This window comes from Mustela putorius, unplaced genomic scaffold (assembly GCF_011764305.1).
Source record: "Mustela putorius furo isolate JIRA1106 unplaced genomic scaffold, ASM1176430v1.1 tig00001075_pilon_pilon_pilon, whole genome shotgun sequence".
Taxonomy (NCBI): domain Eukaryota; kingdom Metazoa; phylum Chordata; class Mammalia; order Carnivora; family Mustelidae; genus Mustela; species Mustela putorius.
Genome location: NW_025421560.1, coordinates 2502692 through 2521812, shown reverse-complemented (window position 1 = coordinate 2521812; position 19121 = coordinate 2502692). Strand labels below are relative to the sequence as shown.

General features: G+C 41.5%; 1 protein-coding gene across 2 annotated transcripts in view; it reads right to left on the bottom strand.

The window, feature by feature from the left end:
- Positions 1-19121, bottom strand: part of MAP3K21 (mitogen-activated protein kinase kinase kinase 21) — a 56372-nt gene that overhangs the window by 11717 nt on the left and 25534 nt on the right. For both annotated transcript variants that reach the window (XM_045087259.1, XM_013047597.2), the window contains exons 5-6: positions 14082-14322; positions 6657-6779 (exon numbers count right to left, since the gene is read on the bottom strand). In XM_045087259.1, the coding sequence (XP_044943194.1) occupies positions 6657-6779; positions 14082-14322 (364 nt within the window). The remainder of the gene's footprint in view (positions 1-6656; positions 6780-14081; positions 14323-19121) is intronic.

Here is a 19121-nt window from a genome sequence, read left to right as displayed (position 1 = left end):
TCTACGCCCTCAACGGTCATGCTCTCCTGAAGCTTAGAAGCAGGATATCTATGCCAGCTAGGGACCAGAGGGTACAGACACGAAGACAAGAGGGTCTGCTGGGAACACCTGGGGTCAGAAACAAGAGGATGATGGTTCGGGACAAAGAATGGGAACAAACAGGTGTGCGCACAGAGCTGGTCCTGTTTGGAAGATCTGCCTCCAGACACTTTCATCTGTCACTTTCAAGAACCAATGCTGAGCGCCCTGTGGTTTGGGGAAAGTGGGGATGTTCCCTGAGCAGGCTTCGCAGCAGCCCTGCCAGGTGAGAACCTACGTGACATCCCCGAAGTATTCAGTTTAACTAGTACAAGTCCTGGGCCTCACCGGGCTTACCCAGGTATGACTGCCCCACTTCTGCGAGGCTGTAGCCATGATGCAGCGGTGTGAAGATGGGGACTCTGTTGTGGTGGGACTGGGCAACGGCACAGCCACTCCAGGAGGCAGTTTGGTGTGTCTGCTAGAACCAAACACACTCACCACACGAACCAGCAATCACACTCCTTGGTATTCACCCACAGGAGTTGAACAACTACATCCACGCAAAACCCATGCATGACTTTCCAGCACCTTTATTTGTAACTGTCAGAGTTAAAACTGGAAACGACGAAGATGGTTTTCTGCAGGTGAGTGGGTGACAATGAGCTGAGCTCTGCCCACATGTCGGCACGGCAGTCCCTGAACAGCACGGACAGTAAAGAGCTACGGGCCATGAAAAGGCGTGGAAGACACGTCCACGCGTGCTGCTGAGTGAGAGAAACCAGTCTGGAAAGCCTTCCTGCCAGGCTCCGACAGTGTGATGTTCTGAAAAAGGCAAAACTGCAGCGAGAGGAAGGATCAGAGGCTGCCGGGCACGGAGGGCGGGGGGGTGAATGGGCAGAGAACAGAGGATTTTTAGGGCCATGAAAACACTCCCTCTGATACCAGAGTGGTGCACATGTCGTCGTGCGTTTGTCCAAGCCCAGGTTGCACAGTACCAAGAGGGAACTCCAGGGCACACAACGGATTGTGGGTGACAAGGACGTTCCCTGATCGTGACAAAGCATGCACTGCAGTCATAGAGGGGGCCTGTGTGCGGGAGGGGGCACCGGGAAGATCTCTGCACCATCCTCTCAGTTTTGCTGTGAACCTAAAATTGCTCTGAAAAAGTCAAGTTTGGAAAAAAAAAAAAAAAGGAATATGAAAACATGGAAGAGAAGAGAGAAACAGCGGCATAAAAACAGAAGGGTCATGACTTCCTGTTCCCTTGTCTACAACTTCCTGTTCCCTTGTCTGTTCTACAGAGCTGCGAGGTAAGACCGGCCGTCCCTTTTGTCCTTTCATTAAGCTCTTACTCTAAGGAAAGGCCGACCGAGTATGGCTTTGTTAGAAATGCTACCTCAGAAAGACATGTTAATTATGATAAAATGACGGTCCCTTAAACTGATACAGGTTATTAAAGATTTATTCAGATCATGTCTCTTTAACTATGAGGACACTAATATAGTGGGATCCTGGGAGCTTCAAAAAAAATATCTCTGCCGGTGCCAATGTTTTCATTACAAAACAAACAAACAAAGCAAAAACCAATCAACAAAAAAAGAAATTGATTGTAGGCCTGATCAGGGAAAATACTGTTTTGGATTTTTTTTTTTCCTCCAAATAAGTTTAGTGAGTAGCAAAGCATTAAGTTTGGTGAAGAAAGGAGAAGTTGGTAAATTACTTAATACGGTAACATGGGCTGATCACCGTATTACTTACACATACATATAAAACACACTCTTGTTTTGCTTTGCCTACTTTTTGGACTCACTTTTGATAAAAGTCAATGGTTTTATTTAATTCCACTAAACTTTGATTTAAGGTCTAGCTGAAAACTCTCACATTGCAAAGGTGCCAGGCAAATTAGCTACATGCCTTTTTCCCCCCAACCAGTCTGAACACTCTCTCTAAAATCAAAATACTACATAGTATTTTAAAGTATTATGTTGCCCAGCATAGATCAAATGAAACATAGATCTCAAAGAAAATTTTTTTTCCAAACAAGGAAAGAAATGGAAGTAATCTTGAATTCCTGATTTCATTTTTTAAAATATCTATAAATATGCTACTGATATAATTAGGTTATGCTAATTTTGCATACAAGTATTTATCAAAGTGTCTCAAGATATGGTACTCCCTGTTCTACTCTGTGGCCTGGGCAGATCACCAATTGCATAGAATCTAAAAACCATTATTGTGAAAATAAGTCTGCACAGCAAAGGAATCTATGAATAAAATGAAAAGGCAGTCTACAGAATGGAAGAAAATATTTGCAAATCACATATCTGATAAGGGGTTAATATCCAAAATGTATAAAGAACTCATACACCTCACTAACAAAAAGCAAATAATCCAACTAAAAATGGGCAGAAGAGCTGAATTTTCCTGAAGAAGACATCCAGATGGTCAATAGACACAGGAAAAAATGCTCAACATCACTCATCATCACAAAAATGCAAGTCAAAACCACAGTGAGGCATCACCTCACACCTGTTAGACTGGCTAGTATCAAAAAGACAGGAAATAGTAAATGTTAGTGAGGGTGTGGAGAAAAGGGACCCTTGTGCATTGTTGGTGGAAATGTCAACTCCTGCAGCCACTGTGGAAAATGACATGGGGGTACCTCAAAAAATTAAAAAAGAACTACCAAATTGTGACCAAGATCGTTACATAGGGTATACTGACTTTGTTCCTCCTTGAAGAACATCTAACAACTATTTGTGAATAAGATACCACTGAGAGGATCCTAGAACACAGGGGTGAGGCTACAGCACACCCCTTACACCCCAGAGACCAGGACAGACCACATCATAAGGCGAAGGGAAGCAACTATACACATGGAGTGCACTGCTCCCCCTCCTCGGCCCAGTGCAGCACCACAAAGACAGGTCTCCCCTGACCCTCCAGTTCTTCCAGTGGACAAAGAGAAACGAGGGGGGTGAGTACACCCCCATCATCGTGGGTCACTTTTGCAGGGAGCCGTACTCTGATCCTGCACCAGGGGAATATAGGGGATCACTCCCAAACTCATTCTATAAAGCAATCATTACCCTGTTACCAAAACCAGAAAAGGACATTACTAGAAAAGAAAACTATGGGCCAATATCCCTAATGAGCATAGATGTAAAAATTCTGAATAAAACACTAGCAAACAAAATTCAGCAGCACATTAAAAGGATCATTCACTATGATCAAGTGGGATTTATCCCTGGTATGCAAGGATGGTTCAACATATGCAAATCAATCAATGTGATACATCACATTAATAGAATGAAAGAAAAGAATCATATGATCATCTCAATAGACACACGCGCGTGCACACACACACACACACACACACACACACTTGACAGAATTCAATATCCATTCATGTTAAAAACCCTTGACAAATTAGGCACAGAAGGAATATCTCTCAACAAAATAAAGACCATGTATGAAGAGCCCACAGCTAACATCATCTATATGGTGAAAAGCTGAAACTTTTCCTCTAAGATCAGGAACAAGAGTGCCCACGCTCACCAGTCCTATTTAACAGAGAAATGAAAGATCTCTGTTCTGAAAACTGTAAGATAGTGATGAAAGAAATCAGAGAAGACACAAATAAATGTAAATGTATCCTCTGTTCATGGATTGGAAGAAATGATACTGCTAAAATGTCAATACTACTCAAAGCTACCTATAGATTCAATGCAATCTTATCAAGATTCCAATGGCCCTTTTTACAGGAGTAGAAAATCCCTTTCTAAAACTTATATGGAATCCCAAAAGACCACAAATAGCCAAAGAAATCTTGAGAAAAAACAAAGCAAGAGATATCATACTCCCTGATTTTAAGCAGTGCTCTAAGTCATCAAAACAGTATGGTACTGGCATAAAAATAGACAAATAGACCAACACAACAGAACAGAGAGCCCAGAAGTAAACTCCACCATTTATGCTCAACTAATATTTGACAAGGGTGCAAGAATACTCAATGCAGAAAAAACTCTTTAATATTCACATGTAAAAGAATAAAATTCAGCCCATATATTATAACCACTCATAAAAATTGATTCAAAATAGATTAAAGACTTAAATGTAAGACCTTAAACCATGAAACTCCTAGAATATAAGAATAAATATTTTTGACATGGGTCTTGGCCAATGATTTTTTGGTTATCACACCAAAAGCACAAGCAACAAAATTAAAAATAAGTGGACTACCTCAAACTAAAAAGTGTCTATACAGCAAAAGAAACCATCAACGAAGTGGAAAGACCTATCGAATGGGGAAAAATATTTGCGAACTATATACCTGGTAAGGGGCTAACAACCAATATATAAAAAAAAACACAGAACTCAATAGCCAAAAAAATCAAGTAACCCAATTAAAAAATAGGCAAAGCTCTTGAACAGACATTTCTCCAAAGAAGACATATGAATGGCCAACAGGCACATGAAAGATGCTCAACATCCCTAGTAATTAGGAAAATGCAAATCAAAACCACAATAAGATATCACCTTGCACCTTTTAGAATGGCCACCCTCAAGAAGACATGACATAACAAATCCTGGCAGGGATGTGGAGAAAAGGGAACCCTTGTGGACTGCTGGTGCGACAGCAAGTTGGTGCAGCCACTATGGAAAACAGTATGGAGAAGCCTCAAAAATGGAAAACAGAACTACCATATAATCGAGCAATTCCAGTTCTAGGGATAAACCCAAAGGAAATGGAAATACTAACTTGAAAAGATATCCATACCCCCATGTTCATAGCAGTTTTATGAACAATAGCCTAAACATGGAAACAACCCAAGTGTCCATCAATGGATGAATGGATATATACACAATGGAATGCTGCTCAACTGTTAGAAAGAACGAGAGCTTGCCATTTCCAATAACATGGATGGACCCAGAGGACATTAGTCTAAATGAAATAAATCAGACAGAAAAAGACAAACACTATATGATCTCACTTACACATGGAATCTTAAAAAAAATAGAAAGAAAGAAAGAAAACTGACAGAAAAAGAGATCAGACTTAAAACCAGAGGTGTAGGGTAAAGGAAGGGGGAATTGGAGGAAGGTAGTCAAAAGGTATAAGATAAATTATAGTTATAAGATAAATAAGTACTGGGAATATAATGTGTGGGATGACTATGGCCAACACTGCTGTATGATATAAAGAAAAGTTAAAGAGAGTAAACCCAAATAGTTCTCATCACAAAGAGAAAAAACATTTTACCTTTTTCTTTTTTTTCTTTTTATCATATCTATATGAGAAGATGGACGTTAGCTGAACCTATTGAGGTAATCAATTCACAGTATACATAAATCAAATGATCACGCTTAAATGTATACAGTGATGCATGTTAATTATTCCTCAATAAAACTGGGAAAAAATGTAACTACCATACGATCCAGCAATTCCACTTCTGGGTACTTGAAGAAAACAAAAATACTAAGTCGAAAATACATACGCACCCTCAAACTCAGGGCAGCATTATTTAGACTAGCCAAAACATGAAAACAACCTTAGTGTCCATCAACCGATGAATGGATAAAGAAAATGTGGTATATCTATACAATGGGATATTATTCAGCCAGAAAAAAAAACAATGAAATCTTGCCATTTGCAACAACATGCTAAGGGAATTAAGTCAGACAGACAAATATTGTATAATCTTATTTATGTGTGGAATCAATTTTTTTTAAAAGAAGAGCTCATACATACAAAGAATAAATTGGTGGCTACCAGAGGCAGAGGGTAGACGAAATGTGTGAAGGTGGTCAAAAGAACAAACTTCTGGGTATAAAATAACTAAGTCATGGGGACAGAATGTAGAGTGTGGTGACTATAGTTAGGAACACTGTATTGCATATCTGAAAGTTGCCAAGAGAGTCAATCTTTAAAGTTCTCATGATAAGAAAAATAGATTTTGTAACTATGCATGGTGATAGATGTTAACTAGACTTACTGTGGTGATCATTTTGTAATACATTTGACTCTTGAACAACATGGGTTTGAACTGTGTGGGTCCACTTTTATGTGGACTTTTTTCAGTAAGTACAATATAGTCTGGTAAATGCATTTTCTCCTCCTTAAGATTTTCTTAATATTTTCTTTTCTCTGGCTTCCTTTATTATGAGAATATGGTCTATAATACATATGACATGCAAAATCTGTGCTCATTGACTGTTTCTGTGATCAGTAAGACTTCTAGTCAACACCAGGCTATTAGCACTTAAATTTCTGGGGAGTCAAAAGTTGTATGTGGATTTTCCGCTGCACAGCATGGTGTTGAGCACAGAGATGGTGAGCAGGCTTAACCCCCCACGTTGTTTCTGGGTCAACTGTATATACAAGTATCAGATAATCATGTTGTATGCCTGGAATTAGTATAAGGTTATATGTCAATCATGTCTCAATTAAAAAAAGAAGAAGAAAATTAGATTAAGAAATGTAAGACCAACTTTTGTTTTCTGAATAGTTGTGACACCTATTAAAGTCACGTGTTCATGACAGTGAGCAATGGTACATGTTTGGTTGATGGAATCCAAGTCAGTGAAGGACAGAAAGCCCCAGAGGAGGCCCCGTGCCCCGGGGGAAGGCTTACACTGTATCGCTCGGAGCCGAGGGATCACTGTGGGGCTGCTGGGTGGGCTGGAGCCATTGCTGTTCACACTCTTCCGTTTGTCCAAGTTGGGAGAGGCCTGGACGGTGATTTTATGCTGGAAGTCTGTTGGATATGCAAAGAAGTGAGAATTGAGAGTTCATGGTTTTAGGCTCTATTCACAGGCACTTTGTCAGTACAAAGCAATAACAGCAAAATCTGCGGGAGGGTAAGAAGGAGGTATCTCGGGGTCTGTTTCTTGGTTTCCTTCTTACCTTCCATTCACGGCTCAAGAGTCAATAATAATCAGGGTCGACAAGGGTGCCTGGGTGGCTCAGTTGGTTGAGTGTCTGCCTCAGCTTGGATCATGATCCTGGGGTCCTGAGATCGAGTCCCACATCAGGCTCCCTGCTCAGTGGGGAGTCTGCTCCTCCCTCTGCCTCCCTCTTTCTTTCATAAATAAATAAAATCTTTCAAAAAAAAATCGGAGTCTAGGATACGTTAGGTATAGTCAGACACAAAGGCACAGACCAATGGGACATTATTGAGTACTTGTAGAACCTAACCATCTTCTAGGAAGGAATGTGACCTTGGTGTGGTCTAACACCGTGGAAAACAAATTTGAAAGAGGAGACACGGCAGATTTCAGTGAGTCCTGGTTCTGCTACAGACCATCTAGGGACTTAAAAGCAGTAAGGAACCCTCTGAGCTCATCTCTGCTACTGTTGGACAGAAACAACCAATACTTCACATCTCTGCTAGTGGTAATTAAAACAGAAAATGCTGGTTCTAGGGGGTCTGGAACATGATACCCCCCAAAACCTTCCCTTAATCTATTACATTTCTCCACGACTGTCTACTCTTCATCAAACCCAGTAGAAGAACACTCCGGTCTGTTTCTTTAGGTCTTCATTTCCTTATGAAGTCTCCCCTGTCACATCAAACTTATGTTAAATAATTTTTTATGCTTCCCCCCCATTAATCCGCCTTTGACAGTTTGACTTTCAGACCCAAACGGGGACCCTAAGAGGGTCAAGGAAAACTCCCCCAACCTTGCCCCGGTTAAAAGCACTCTGCAGTCCTAGGACCTCACAGTCATACGGACAGCTGTCATGGTACCGCATCTGACAACTAGGAATTAGGGGTACCATCACCAGAGTGGAAGAGGAGAGTGTCTGGGAAAACTCTGTCAGCTGTTGGAAAGTCATCAAAACCTCAGGAGCAGGTAAAAGAAATTACTCCAGGGCACTACGGGGCTGAACCTTTGGATTTTCTAACAGCTGTTTTTACAGCTCGGTGGGGGCAGAGGTTAACTTGTAGGTTCCATCTGGTGATCATGCAAACAATTTCCGTCTGGTGTGAAAGACAATCCCAAAGGTTATGGCTTGTGGCCACACTGGGCACTAACCCTGTTTATATTTAACCTAGAAATCTAACCCTAACGTTTCCTTATTCAACTGCCCATAGATATGTAGCTCCTCAAATTCCCACTGAAACCAATTTTAACTGGTTGTCCTAATTACTGGCGAGTTGGATAAAACTCTTTTGACAGTTTTTCATATTTGCAAGAGAGCTATGATTTTCCTTTTTTGAAGACTGTACTTTACATTTTAAAGATCCTGAAAGAACCACCTAGTGTCTGACATGAGGAAGAGCTGGAACCCGGCAGGCAGACATGTCTCCGGTCGTCCAGCTGCGCATCTGAAAGTGTGTAACATTGTCTTCCTCCCCCTGACCCTCCGCAACCGAGCGCACACAAAGTATTGTGTCAGTCCCGCGCTCCAGAGTCACCGGAGAGCTCTAGCTGAGAAGCTTGTGCGCCAGCTTCTGGAAGCAGCAGACTCCGCGTGTCAATACCAGCCTCGCACTTGGCAGCCACATGAATTTTCAGGAGGCATCTCAGTTGTCTCCACGTGCAAAAATGGTAAGTAAACCACAATTTCTACTCTGCAGGACAGCGCTGAACAATTAACTAGAAAGTACAGAGAACATCCGGCTCGGGGCTCGAGGCTCAGCACAGAAGCTGCACTGACGCACGTCGGTGACTCTTTCTGTTCTCCGCACGCCACGGCCGTCCCGCGCTGCAGGAGCTGCCGCGGCTCCCTTCCCAGCTTCCTGCCTCTGCCCTGGGTCCCTCGGGTCTGGCTCATGGCAGCCAGATGCATTTTAAAAATGTATGCCAGCCCACGGCATCCCCCTGCTGACAAGTCTTCAAAGGTTCTGCATTACTTAAGTGACAGAGATCAAAGTTGTCACATGCTGCGTAGGGCCCTCAAGTCTGAGTCTGCGCTCTTCGTGCCTCCCGCCTCCCGCTGCCCTGTGCTCCCGTCATATGCCGTGGTCTGAACCGGGGGGTCGGCAAACTTTTCCCGTAAAGTGCCACAGAGGAAATGTTTTACACACCGTGGGCCACACGGTCTCTGTTACAGGTACTCAAATCTGCAGATCTCGTGTGCAATTGGTCGTACACGATACATACATGTGTTCCAATATAACTTTATTTATGGAAATGGCAATTTAAATTTCATATAATGTTCACGTGCCATGGCCCATTGGTCTTCTTTTTGAGTGTTTAAAAGTGCATAAACCATTGAACCATTTTGTGGGCTGCACAGAATGGGTGGGGGACTGGTCTGGCTGACCCCTGGACAAACCACAGCGGTCTTTTTCAGTTCCTGGGAGGAACCGAGCCTTCTCTGCCTGTGCTCGCTGCCCGTTCTCTTCCTCACCCTCTGTATTCAATCAGTTCCTAACTTCAAGTCTCATTCTATTTTTTTTTTTTTAGAATTTATTTATTTATTTATTTATGTATTTATTTATTTGACAGACAGAGATCACAAGTAGGCAGAGAGGCAGGCAGAGAGAGAGAGGAAGAAGCAGGCTCCCCATTGAGCAGAGAGCCCAATGCGGAGCTCGATCCCGGGACCCTGAGATCATGACCCGAGCTGAAGGCAGAAGCTTAACCCACTGAGCCACCCAGGTGCCCCTCAAGTCTCATTTTAAATGTTACCTCGTTAGGATGACTTCTATGCTCTCCTTAGAGCAGGTGACACCTTTCAGCTAATCACTGTCATATGACCCTTCTCTCATCGTAGTTAATAATCTTAGCGAGTAAATGAGTATTTAATTATTAGCTTGGGTCTCACTCCCCTGCCCCCAGGACAACGTCAGCTCTTGGGGCAGGGGCCAGAAACCTCCATCACGGCAGCACCCCACCGCGGGCTGGCACACTGCCCCGCCCAGAAAAGCTACTTAGGAAATCTTTGCTGAGTCAATATTTTCTCTGTTTAAGATTATAAGTAACATAAGGGCAGAGATCCTGTTTATTTTCTTGTAATCCGTGCTACTTGATCATGGTAAATCCACGAGTGTTTGTTGAATGAGAAAGCGGTGTAAGGTTTTGCAGTAGAATCAAACCAGAGCTTACGGTTGTGCTGGAATGTAGCTAGCAGGGTGAGCGGTGGTTTGGAAGACAAAGCGAGGGGAAATAAAGGAGCAGGTAGGCGGCTCCTCCCGTCTACCAAGTAAGAAAAATGAAAGATCTGACCTAAGTGGAGAATGGGTGCAAGAGAGCAGTTTAGCAGGACATGGTGATGGACTGGGTTTGGCAGGGGAGTGGGGAAAAGTAAAAGAAAGAATTACCCTTACCCATAGACACAAAAGAGTTTATTTTAGATTGAAGTGCTTTGTGAAGGTCCAGCTAGCCCCGTGACATGTCAGAACATTCTGGAAGCAAATTGCTCAGGAGATGCCAGCCCTCAGAACAGGGGGGCCGAAAGCAGGTGTGTTCTTGCCATCCTCAGAGCTAGAGAACCAAGTCACAGCATGTGAACCAGAGACCAAGGGGAGTGGATGATGGCAGGGTAAGCAGCACAGAACGTCGGTAAGACCCAGGAGGAGTAGCAAAGACACAAAACTGGATTTCAACGATATCTAAGCTTCAGAGTGCTTCTGATTTTCTAAAAAATAAAAAACAAAAAAGCAAAACAAAAAAACAAACCAAAAAACTAATTTCTCTCTCTGAAAAAAAGGGCACTCTTGATCATTGTAAACATAAAATACTTTTTATTATAAATATCCTTGTCCCTATAAAGTGGGGAAAGGTTGACTCTGTCCCCATTATGCGTTTAGGAAACAGGCAGGTGTTATTTTTCTTTGAACTTGAGAGAACAGTTTTCTCATGGCAGGTTATCGTGAGGTCCACAGGCTTTGGGGTAAAACCTACACTAGTATTTTAACTGGCAATGTGTCATGATAATCTCAGTGGGAATGATCATTTTGGCCCTGAAAGCAGTCGCATTTGCGTGTACATACACTGACTCTCACATTTGCACACGAGGCAGATGACCGGGTGGGCTTTCAGCGTCGCTGAGTAGTTGAAATTGGAACGCCATTGTTTTAGAAACCTACCAACTTCTGAAGGCTTCAAAGCCTCTTGGCCTTGTTTTATATGTTCTAAAAACATAACTTTGGTTTAAGATAAGCATAATGCAGAGTGAATGATAGAAAGTGGTCACAATAGGAAAATATCTACCACGATCACGTTTTCTTCCTACAGATTCCAAGAATTCATAAAATATAACTTAAAAACTCTTGTCTTAGATTATGCTTCCTCCTTTTATAAGCATCTATCCTTATTTGGTCAGGGCTCCATGAAGGATTGCCGGTGTGAGGACCTACAGTTGAGGTTTCTAGCAGTTTGTCATCATAGCTATAAACAGCAAGAAGACAAAAGTTATGCTCAGTGATTCTGACGGACAAAATAATGCTGCGAAAACTATTCACACTCAATAACAAGGCTATGAAAGAGGCATAGGCACAGATACCCAAAGCCAGTCTGTAGGCGTCTCAAATACGTTTCTGAGAAAATTTTTAAGCTAGTTGAACATGGAGAAAATTCCTGCAAAAGGGGTTGGAGGGATTTGGTACACTGAAAGTGTCACTGCCATTCAACCTACTGCCAGTGTTTCTTCCTTAGTAGTGTACCATTCAATAGTACTAACATTTGGTAACTCAAGGAAATTTCTAGCAGACAGTAACTTTCTTGAACTTAAGGCATGAATAACTGCTTTTACTTCTATCCTAAGCCAAATTCCCGAAGGAGAAAAATAAGTATTGTTAGGGTTCATTCTTCTCCTTGGATCTTTGGATATATATCCTGCTTTGGGACATTGTGCAAGTAAATTGTGTGTGTGTGTGTGTGTGTGTGTGTACAAAGAGTTGGGGGATTCTAAACAAAAACAGTTTCCATGGTGTTAACAGTGTGACAACAATGTAGCACCACCTTGTGGCCAGAAGAGGTACATACCATACTAAATCACAGCAACTGAATTTCATTCCTTGAGGTAGATTCTGATTATAGCAGGTTTGGGGGGATATGTTTTTAAATGGAATCATTTATTAAGTGCCACAAGGTATATAAATGTGTAACTAAAATTCCCAGAGAGAGAAAAGCCAAATAGGAGTGCAGTTCAGGAATAATAGAAATCTAAATGTATATAATATACAATATAATATATAAAATATTAAAAATATGTATTTATATATACTATATAAAATATAAAATAATATAAATCTAAAAATAGTCAAATGCACTCTATCTCCTTGGAATGAATATGAATATTGGCCAAACACAATTTAAAAAGAAAAGCAGGAGTGAAAGTGTACTCAGGAATCCTGAAATATGTACTTTAATCATCTGACCGCTGAAGATGAAAGGATCCGTGGAATGATTTAATTTTTTTCTCCCATATTTATTCTCCATCAACTTCTTATTGGCCAGCTCCCAAATCAGTGAATAGTAATCAGGATAACATTGTCACCACACAGATAGAAGGCTGCTATAGCTAAGAACTCAAGAAAATGCACATGGAGTGCTTCTTTGGATTTTTCTATCATCTACACTTGAAAGCAGAAGGCTCATCATAAATAAAATAGTCTATTTTAAATTATGTCTGACATACAAGATAGCACAGTCCATGGTCCCCCAAGTTACCCTTTGGCTAAAAAGCAAATATCAGAAGAGAACCTGAAAAAGTATATATTTTTTTCTCCCCCAGAGAGGCCAGGTATAAAATGAGTAAGGAGCCACAGCCTATCCTCACTTCAGCAAACCAAATAATCAATAATGTATACTGTATACTGACTGCCACGTATCAGCAATTTTCTGATCAACTGAGGGTTTCTGCAATAACCTGGAAGGTCACATTGTTTTGCAAGACTTCCAGTACTTTGTGATAAGTAAATTTACAAGACAATTTACACATACTTTATATATAAAACCAAGCCATTGATACAGTTATTTAAAATCAGTTTCCATGACATTAACAAACAGCTTAGGAAAACATTAGCATCCTTAAAGGGACTCTGTAATATACAGGGAGAGGTGGAGACATAGGAGAACAGATAAATAGATATTTAGTGCACATTCCATAAAAATGCAGCCAGCTCTCATTCTGTCACCATGTCACCATTCTTCCCCAGTACTAGGAGAATCACAAAGTATGGTGGTGGGGGGAGGGGTATTCGGTTTTTCCTTAAATCAAGTATACCATGTATATTAAAGAATGTAATTTTACAAACTGATCTGTTTGCTATTTTCTATTCTGTTTAGTTTCTTCTAATGTATTACAACATTTAAAACTGTAATAATGTTTTAAAATCCAGGAAGTATAAAAATGAACCAATAAATGTAGAGATGTCAGGCAAACAATTAAAGGACTTGATGTATTCTGTTGAAGCTGCGAACAGCATCTTCAATGCCCCAAGTGAACTCAGTTACCAGATGACATTGTAGATCTTTGTGGAAGCAACTGAATGACGAACTAGCAGTAATTCTGTCGTCCAGGATTTTTTTCACCACACCATGCAATGCTGGTTCAGTGCCATGAACTAAAAAGGAATTCTCCTTTAATTTCAAAAGGAGTAAATCTATGAATCCACTTACAGACAAGCACGCCCAGAGCTAACTTCTCAGGACACAATGTGCTGTAAGGTGTGCCTGATGCTTTTTGCACATGAACGTGACCATGAGTCGGGTCATTATGTTATGACCGGAACTGAAGCAAGCAAGTGAAGATACTTATTCAAGTAATGTGTGTGTGTGTGTATTTTTTTTTCCCAATTTATACTCTTAAGATTTTATTTCTTTACTTGAGAGAGAGAGAGAAAGAGAGATTACAAGCAGGGGGGAGGGGCAGAGGGAGAAGCAGACTCCGCACTGAGCAGTGAGCCCGAGTCGGCACTTGATCCCAGGATCCTGGAATCACCACCTGAGCCAAAGACAGATGCTTAACTGACAGAGCCCCCCAGGCGCCCTTCATGTAATGTTTTGCAATCTCAGTCTCCCACTCTTCCCTGTGCTAGAGAAGCAAAGCCGACTTCAGGGCTGACATTCAAAACTCTTACGAAACAGGACGAAAGTCATACCTGAGGGTAAACTGATTCGATGGCCGTCTTTGAGCTTCAGCCGACTTCTCCTGAACTTTCCCTTCCTCTTCTTGACATTGGGCTTCTCCTGGTTTAACTGGAATATCAAAATGTTCAGCTCCCGCTCCAGCACGTCGATCTCCCGCTCTGCCAGCTGCTGCTCCCGCCGCCTGAGCAGCGCCTCCTGGGACTTCTGCTGCAGCGCGGCTCGGGTCAGCTCCTCCTCTCGGGACCGCAGCTCCTGGGCAGAGAGCACACCTGCTGTGAACGAGAAGCAGGGGTTCCTGCCCTTCAGCCCACCCCCTGGCCGCTCCAGTCCTCCTGGAACAGATCCCCTGGCAGTCAGGACGGTCGGATCGGAGATCTTTTTAGCACAGCACTTAGACGACAGCTAAAGCCTTGCATAGGTTCCATCAAGTGCTCTCAGCCTTTGGTCTTCAAAAGGCATCACAGATATTTTACAGCTGATTTTAACATTTCTCTCTCATCTCTGGCCTTTATAAATCACCTGACATATAAAATGTACATTAATGTGGAGCAACAAAATACAGGTGGGAATGCCCCTTTTCCAAATCAAGCCCAAGTCAAAGCTTGGCTAGGTAAAGGGTAGTTGTTCTCCCCACGAAAGATAGCATTTCAGGTTCCTTTACTTTGGAAGAACTTCTTGAGGTTCTTTAAGAATTTGCACAGAGATTGAAACATCACGGAGGTGAGGTAAAGGAAAAACAAAGCTGATGTGTTCAAAGTCAGCTGGAGGCCCATCAGAATTGAAAATGAGCATCTCTAAAATAAGTCAATGGGAAATGAACTTTTTAGGACCCCATGGGTGAATGCAAACTATCACGTTACAGGCAGATCTCATGTATGAGCTCATAACATCCCACTGCCCCAGTGCTTCCTGACTAAAGTCTAGCTTCCTCTTGGTTCGGGTTTCAGAATTATTTAAGGTTATAAAAAATCTATGAATTGAAGCATATAGTTAATCCTTGAACAACATGGTTTTAGGAGCACTGACCCTCCCTGCACCGTGCCATCTAAAATCTATAAATAACTTTTGACTCCCCGAAAACTTAACCACCAATCATAGCCTACTGTTGCCAGGAAGCCTTAGTGAGGACATAGTCTATTAACACATATTCTGTATGTTGTATGTGTCAGACAGTATATTCTTACAACAAACTAACTAGAGAAAAGAAAGTGTTATTAACAAAATGAAGAGAAAATACATTCACAGCACTGTATTTATTGGAAAAAGCCATGTACAAGTGGACCCACATAGTTCAAACCCATGTTGTTCAAGGGTCAACTGTACTTTTGTTCTTATTAGGAAAAAAATATTCAATAATAAAACCAAGAGCTCTACGAAGTTTTTAAATCACATTTCCATTCTTTTTTCATTTCTATAACATGATCCGTCCTTCACCAGAGACATAAATGGTCTTTTCAGGGCTGAGCAACTTTCTTTCCTTGATTACCTGCTACTAAATCAAACTCTCATACAGAAATCAAGGCATTTGTAAACTTTCACTTACACTGCTCCAGAGAATTTAATCGTAGACCATCCTAATACTAAGATCTTTGTTAGAAACCAAAGACTCCTTCTCAGGTGGAGCTTCGGGCCGGGAGCTCTGAGCCTCGGATAGACATGGTGCACGTTTATAAGCAGGCCACTTTGCACAGCCCACCTCAGGAACACTGACACATGAAAGGACACTACAAAACAAAGCGCCTGGGAGAAACCAGAGCTGAACCATGGGACTAAAAGGTCAACTGAAGTCCACTAGTCCCTTGGACTTTTTATAGGTGGGCTCAAAGAATATTTGGAGGCTATTCATTGGTACCATTATCATAGAGGAAAACGCAGAAGACCCTCCTTCCACAAATAAACATCATAATATCAAGAAGAGACTAGGGAACTCTAAAAAATGAAACAAAGAATTAATCAGATCAAACTAATCCTGAATTTATTGTAAATTGACCAAAGTGGGCTGAAACTCACCTTTGAAACATTCTTTAAATTTATTTTTTTCTAAACAAACTTTGTAAAATTGCAAAAGCGAAAATTTACTTAAAACCAATTAGGGCAATTCAAGTCACTTCTGGTGATATGTACCAACTGCTTCTTATTTACAAGCAGACTAGTATTTTTTTTTATTACATTACTCTGGACATAAATTACTATTTATTACAAGAAAAGGAAAAAAAAAGTACATATTAGAAAAAAATTCTGGAATCTGTTATTTAATTGATGGACTTCTCCAACCAGTTTGTCCAAACTGGAGATGTTACCATCATCTATTTGGGGACAGAGGACACCTTCCAGTCAACTTCCAATGTCTATCTCATTACTATCTGCTCTTTTCTTAAGATATGACTTTTCAGTGGTATCAATCCAATTAACTATTGTGAAATGATATGGCATGGGCAGCAAGTTCAATTAGGCATTTTGTGTGTTACTACTACAAAACCTGAAGAAGGAACCATGTTTAATTCCAGGTCCCCAGGCTAAAATGTGAATCCCCTGGCAATGGCTTTACAAATTAAAAAAAAAAAGAAAAAAAAAATCCCTTGCCCAAGATTTCATAAGAGAAAAAATAAAAAGATCAAAAAGAAAGCAGCCAAAGTACTCTTCCTTCTGAATGAATTTTTAAAAACATTCAAAAGTAAAAGAAAAAAAGAGGCCTGGGGTTTTAGACTCCCTTTGAATACTCTGAAATTATGAACCACACACAAAAATTCTTTTGGTTGCTGAGATTTCTAGGCAGTAATATTTGTTTAATTGCTTGGCACCGGCCATTCTAGTAATGGCAAACCCGGATTCCTGGCAGTGGATGTTAATCATTAACAGTGACATGCCTTCTAATAGTGCTTCAAAAACAGGTGCGTGCTGCCACCCAATGCACAAAGACGGACCCGTGAAGATAAGAGGCCTGGAATTTAGGGAGGAACGGCTCTCTGCGGAGGCAGCAGTTTACTGAGTAACGCAGAACACCGCCAAGTTACTGACCATTAATTCCAAGTCTGACGCCTCCTACCTTAAGCAATCAGTGAATGAGAAAGGGAGATAGTGCACGTACACTGTGCCTTTGACTCTGTCTAAAAAGATGCAGTTAGAAACCTCTGAGGGAAAAAAAGCATTAAATATTCTCTTTAATTTTAAGTCAGAGGCTCATGAGATGCCGTGAATGCTGTATTTTCAAGGGGCACCACACCAAAAGAATATAGGGAGAAAAAGTAAAGGCTCTGCCAGAGGATAGCTTCGAAGTGTACCCAAAGAATAATAAAGAAACTACTATAAAGCCCCAAAATGGAGAAAGAGCAGACATGCATTCCTGAAGCACCTTTTTTGACTTTTATACCACATACATAGTAACAATTAACTCACTGGGTACGCTTCTACCCTGCAGTGTCATAAATAATTATCAACAATGTAAAATAAATAAGTGAAATAAATAAAAATCAGCATTATTAACACTATCACCTCTAAATTTAAAATCCTGTGATTTCTTTAATTTTTCTTCAAAGTCCACTCCCATGCCCCAAATCTTCTTTATTTTTACTATTAAACATCTAATCTTAGAATTCCCAAGAACAATTTGGTAAAGTGTAAAAAGAAAAAAAAGTCAGTATTTTCTCTATTACACTAAGTCAACAAAATGTATTAAAGTTTCCCAAAAAACGTAGTAATAATATCACGGAAAGTGGTCCTTCGACTCAACGCGAGATTTACCGAGTAATCCCGTCAGGTCATTTTCAAGCATTTTATTGCTCAGAGGAGCCCAGTCTTCTGCCTGTCTGGCCCAGGGAATGATGTGGCCGCTGGAACCTGCTTCAGTTTGAATCAAAACCACCACTTTCCTCGGCACTTGCCAAGTGCTGGGCACCGCTCTGAGCACTCCACACCCAGCGCTCAGTGAGCCTCCCCGCACCCCCGGGAGACAGCAGCCTTCCTGTGGCACTTCGTGGTGGGGGTGGGCGGGGGAGCCCTGGGCAGCAAACGGTGGAGCCCCGATTCCAGCCAGCTGCCGGGCTCCAGCCTCCACTTTGCCGGACTGCTGAAGATTTTGGCTCTCTGCTACAAATGTGTATTTACTAAAGGGCTGGGGGTCTGTCCGAGCTTTTGGAATCCTGTTTAGATATCCCCTTGGGGCTGGGACGCTTGCATCCCCGGAGGGAAGGAAGCTGAACGCAGTCTGCCGCACCACTGTGCGGCTCTAAGTGTTGGAAAGTTGGTGGTTTGGAGATGTTTGAATCCTGGGAGCTTTCGTCTGAGAAGTCCTACTTCCAAACTCTGAAACAACAGGAAGCATAGTCGCCCCACTTCAAGCTCCTCCAGGATTCCATGGTAGCCCCGCAAAGCACCACCCCTGTCGGCACCCCTACTGTTCTTTGCCCACACTGGATGGATTCCCAGGTCCTTCCCTGCTTTCTAGGCCATCCTCCTTGGGGGGCTCTTTAAAACCCGGTGCTGACAATCAAACCCACCATCTAAGGTTGCATTTGCCTGTTTTCTATATATATATATTTTTTAAAAGATTTTTATTTATTTGTCAGAGGGAGAGAGAGAGAGCAAAGGGAGAGGCAGCCAGAGGAAGAAGCAGGCTCCTAGCGGAGCAAGGAGCCCAATATGGGACACGATCCCAGGACGCTGGGATCATGACCTGAGCTGAAGGGAGCCGCTTAACCAACTGAGCCACCCAGGCATCCCTGCCTGTTTTATATTTTTAAACTCACAAAATACTGAAAGCTCTAAGAAGGGACTGAATTACCTACACATTTACTACTTGAAAAGAAATGACTTTAGAAGAAAAAATTACTAACAGTTTACATATTTCTCTTTAGTCTTTATTGTAATCATTTAAAATCATGAAATATTTAAAATATACTACAATTAGAATAGCAAATAACCATGCACTCACCATCAATATTTAAGAGATGCTAAGTTTTTTGTTTATTTGTTTTTTAAAGATTTTATTTATTTGACAGACAGAGATCACAAGTAGGCAGAAAGGTAGACAGAGAGAGGAAGGGAAGCAGGTT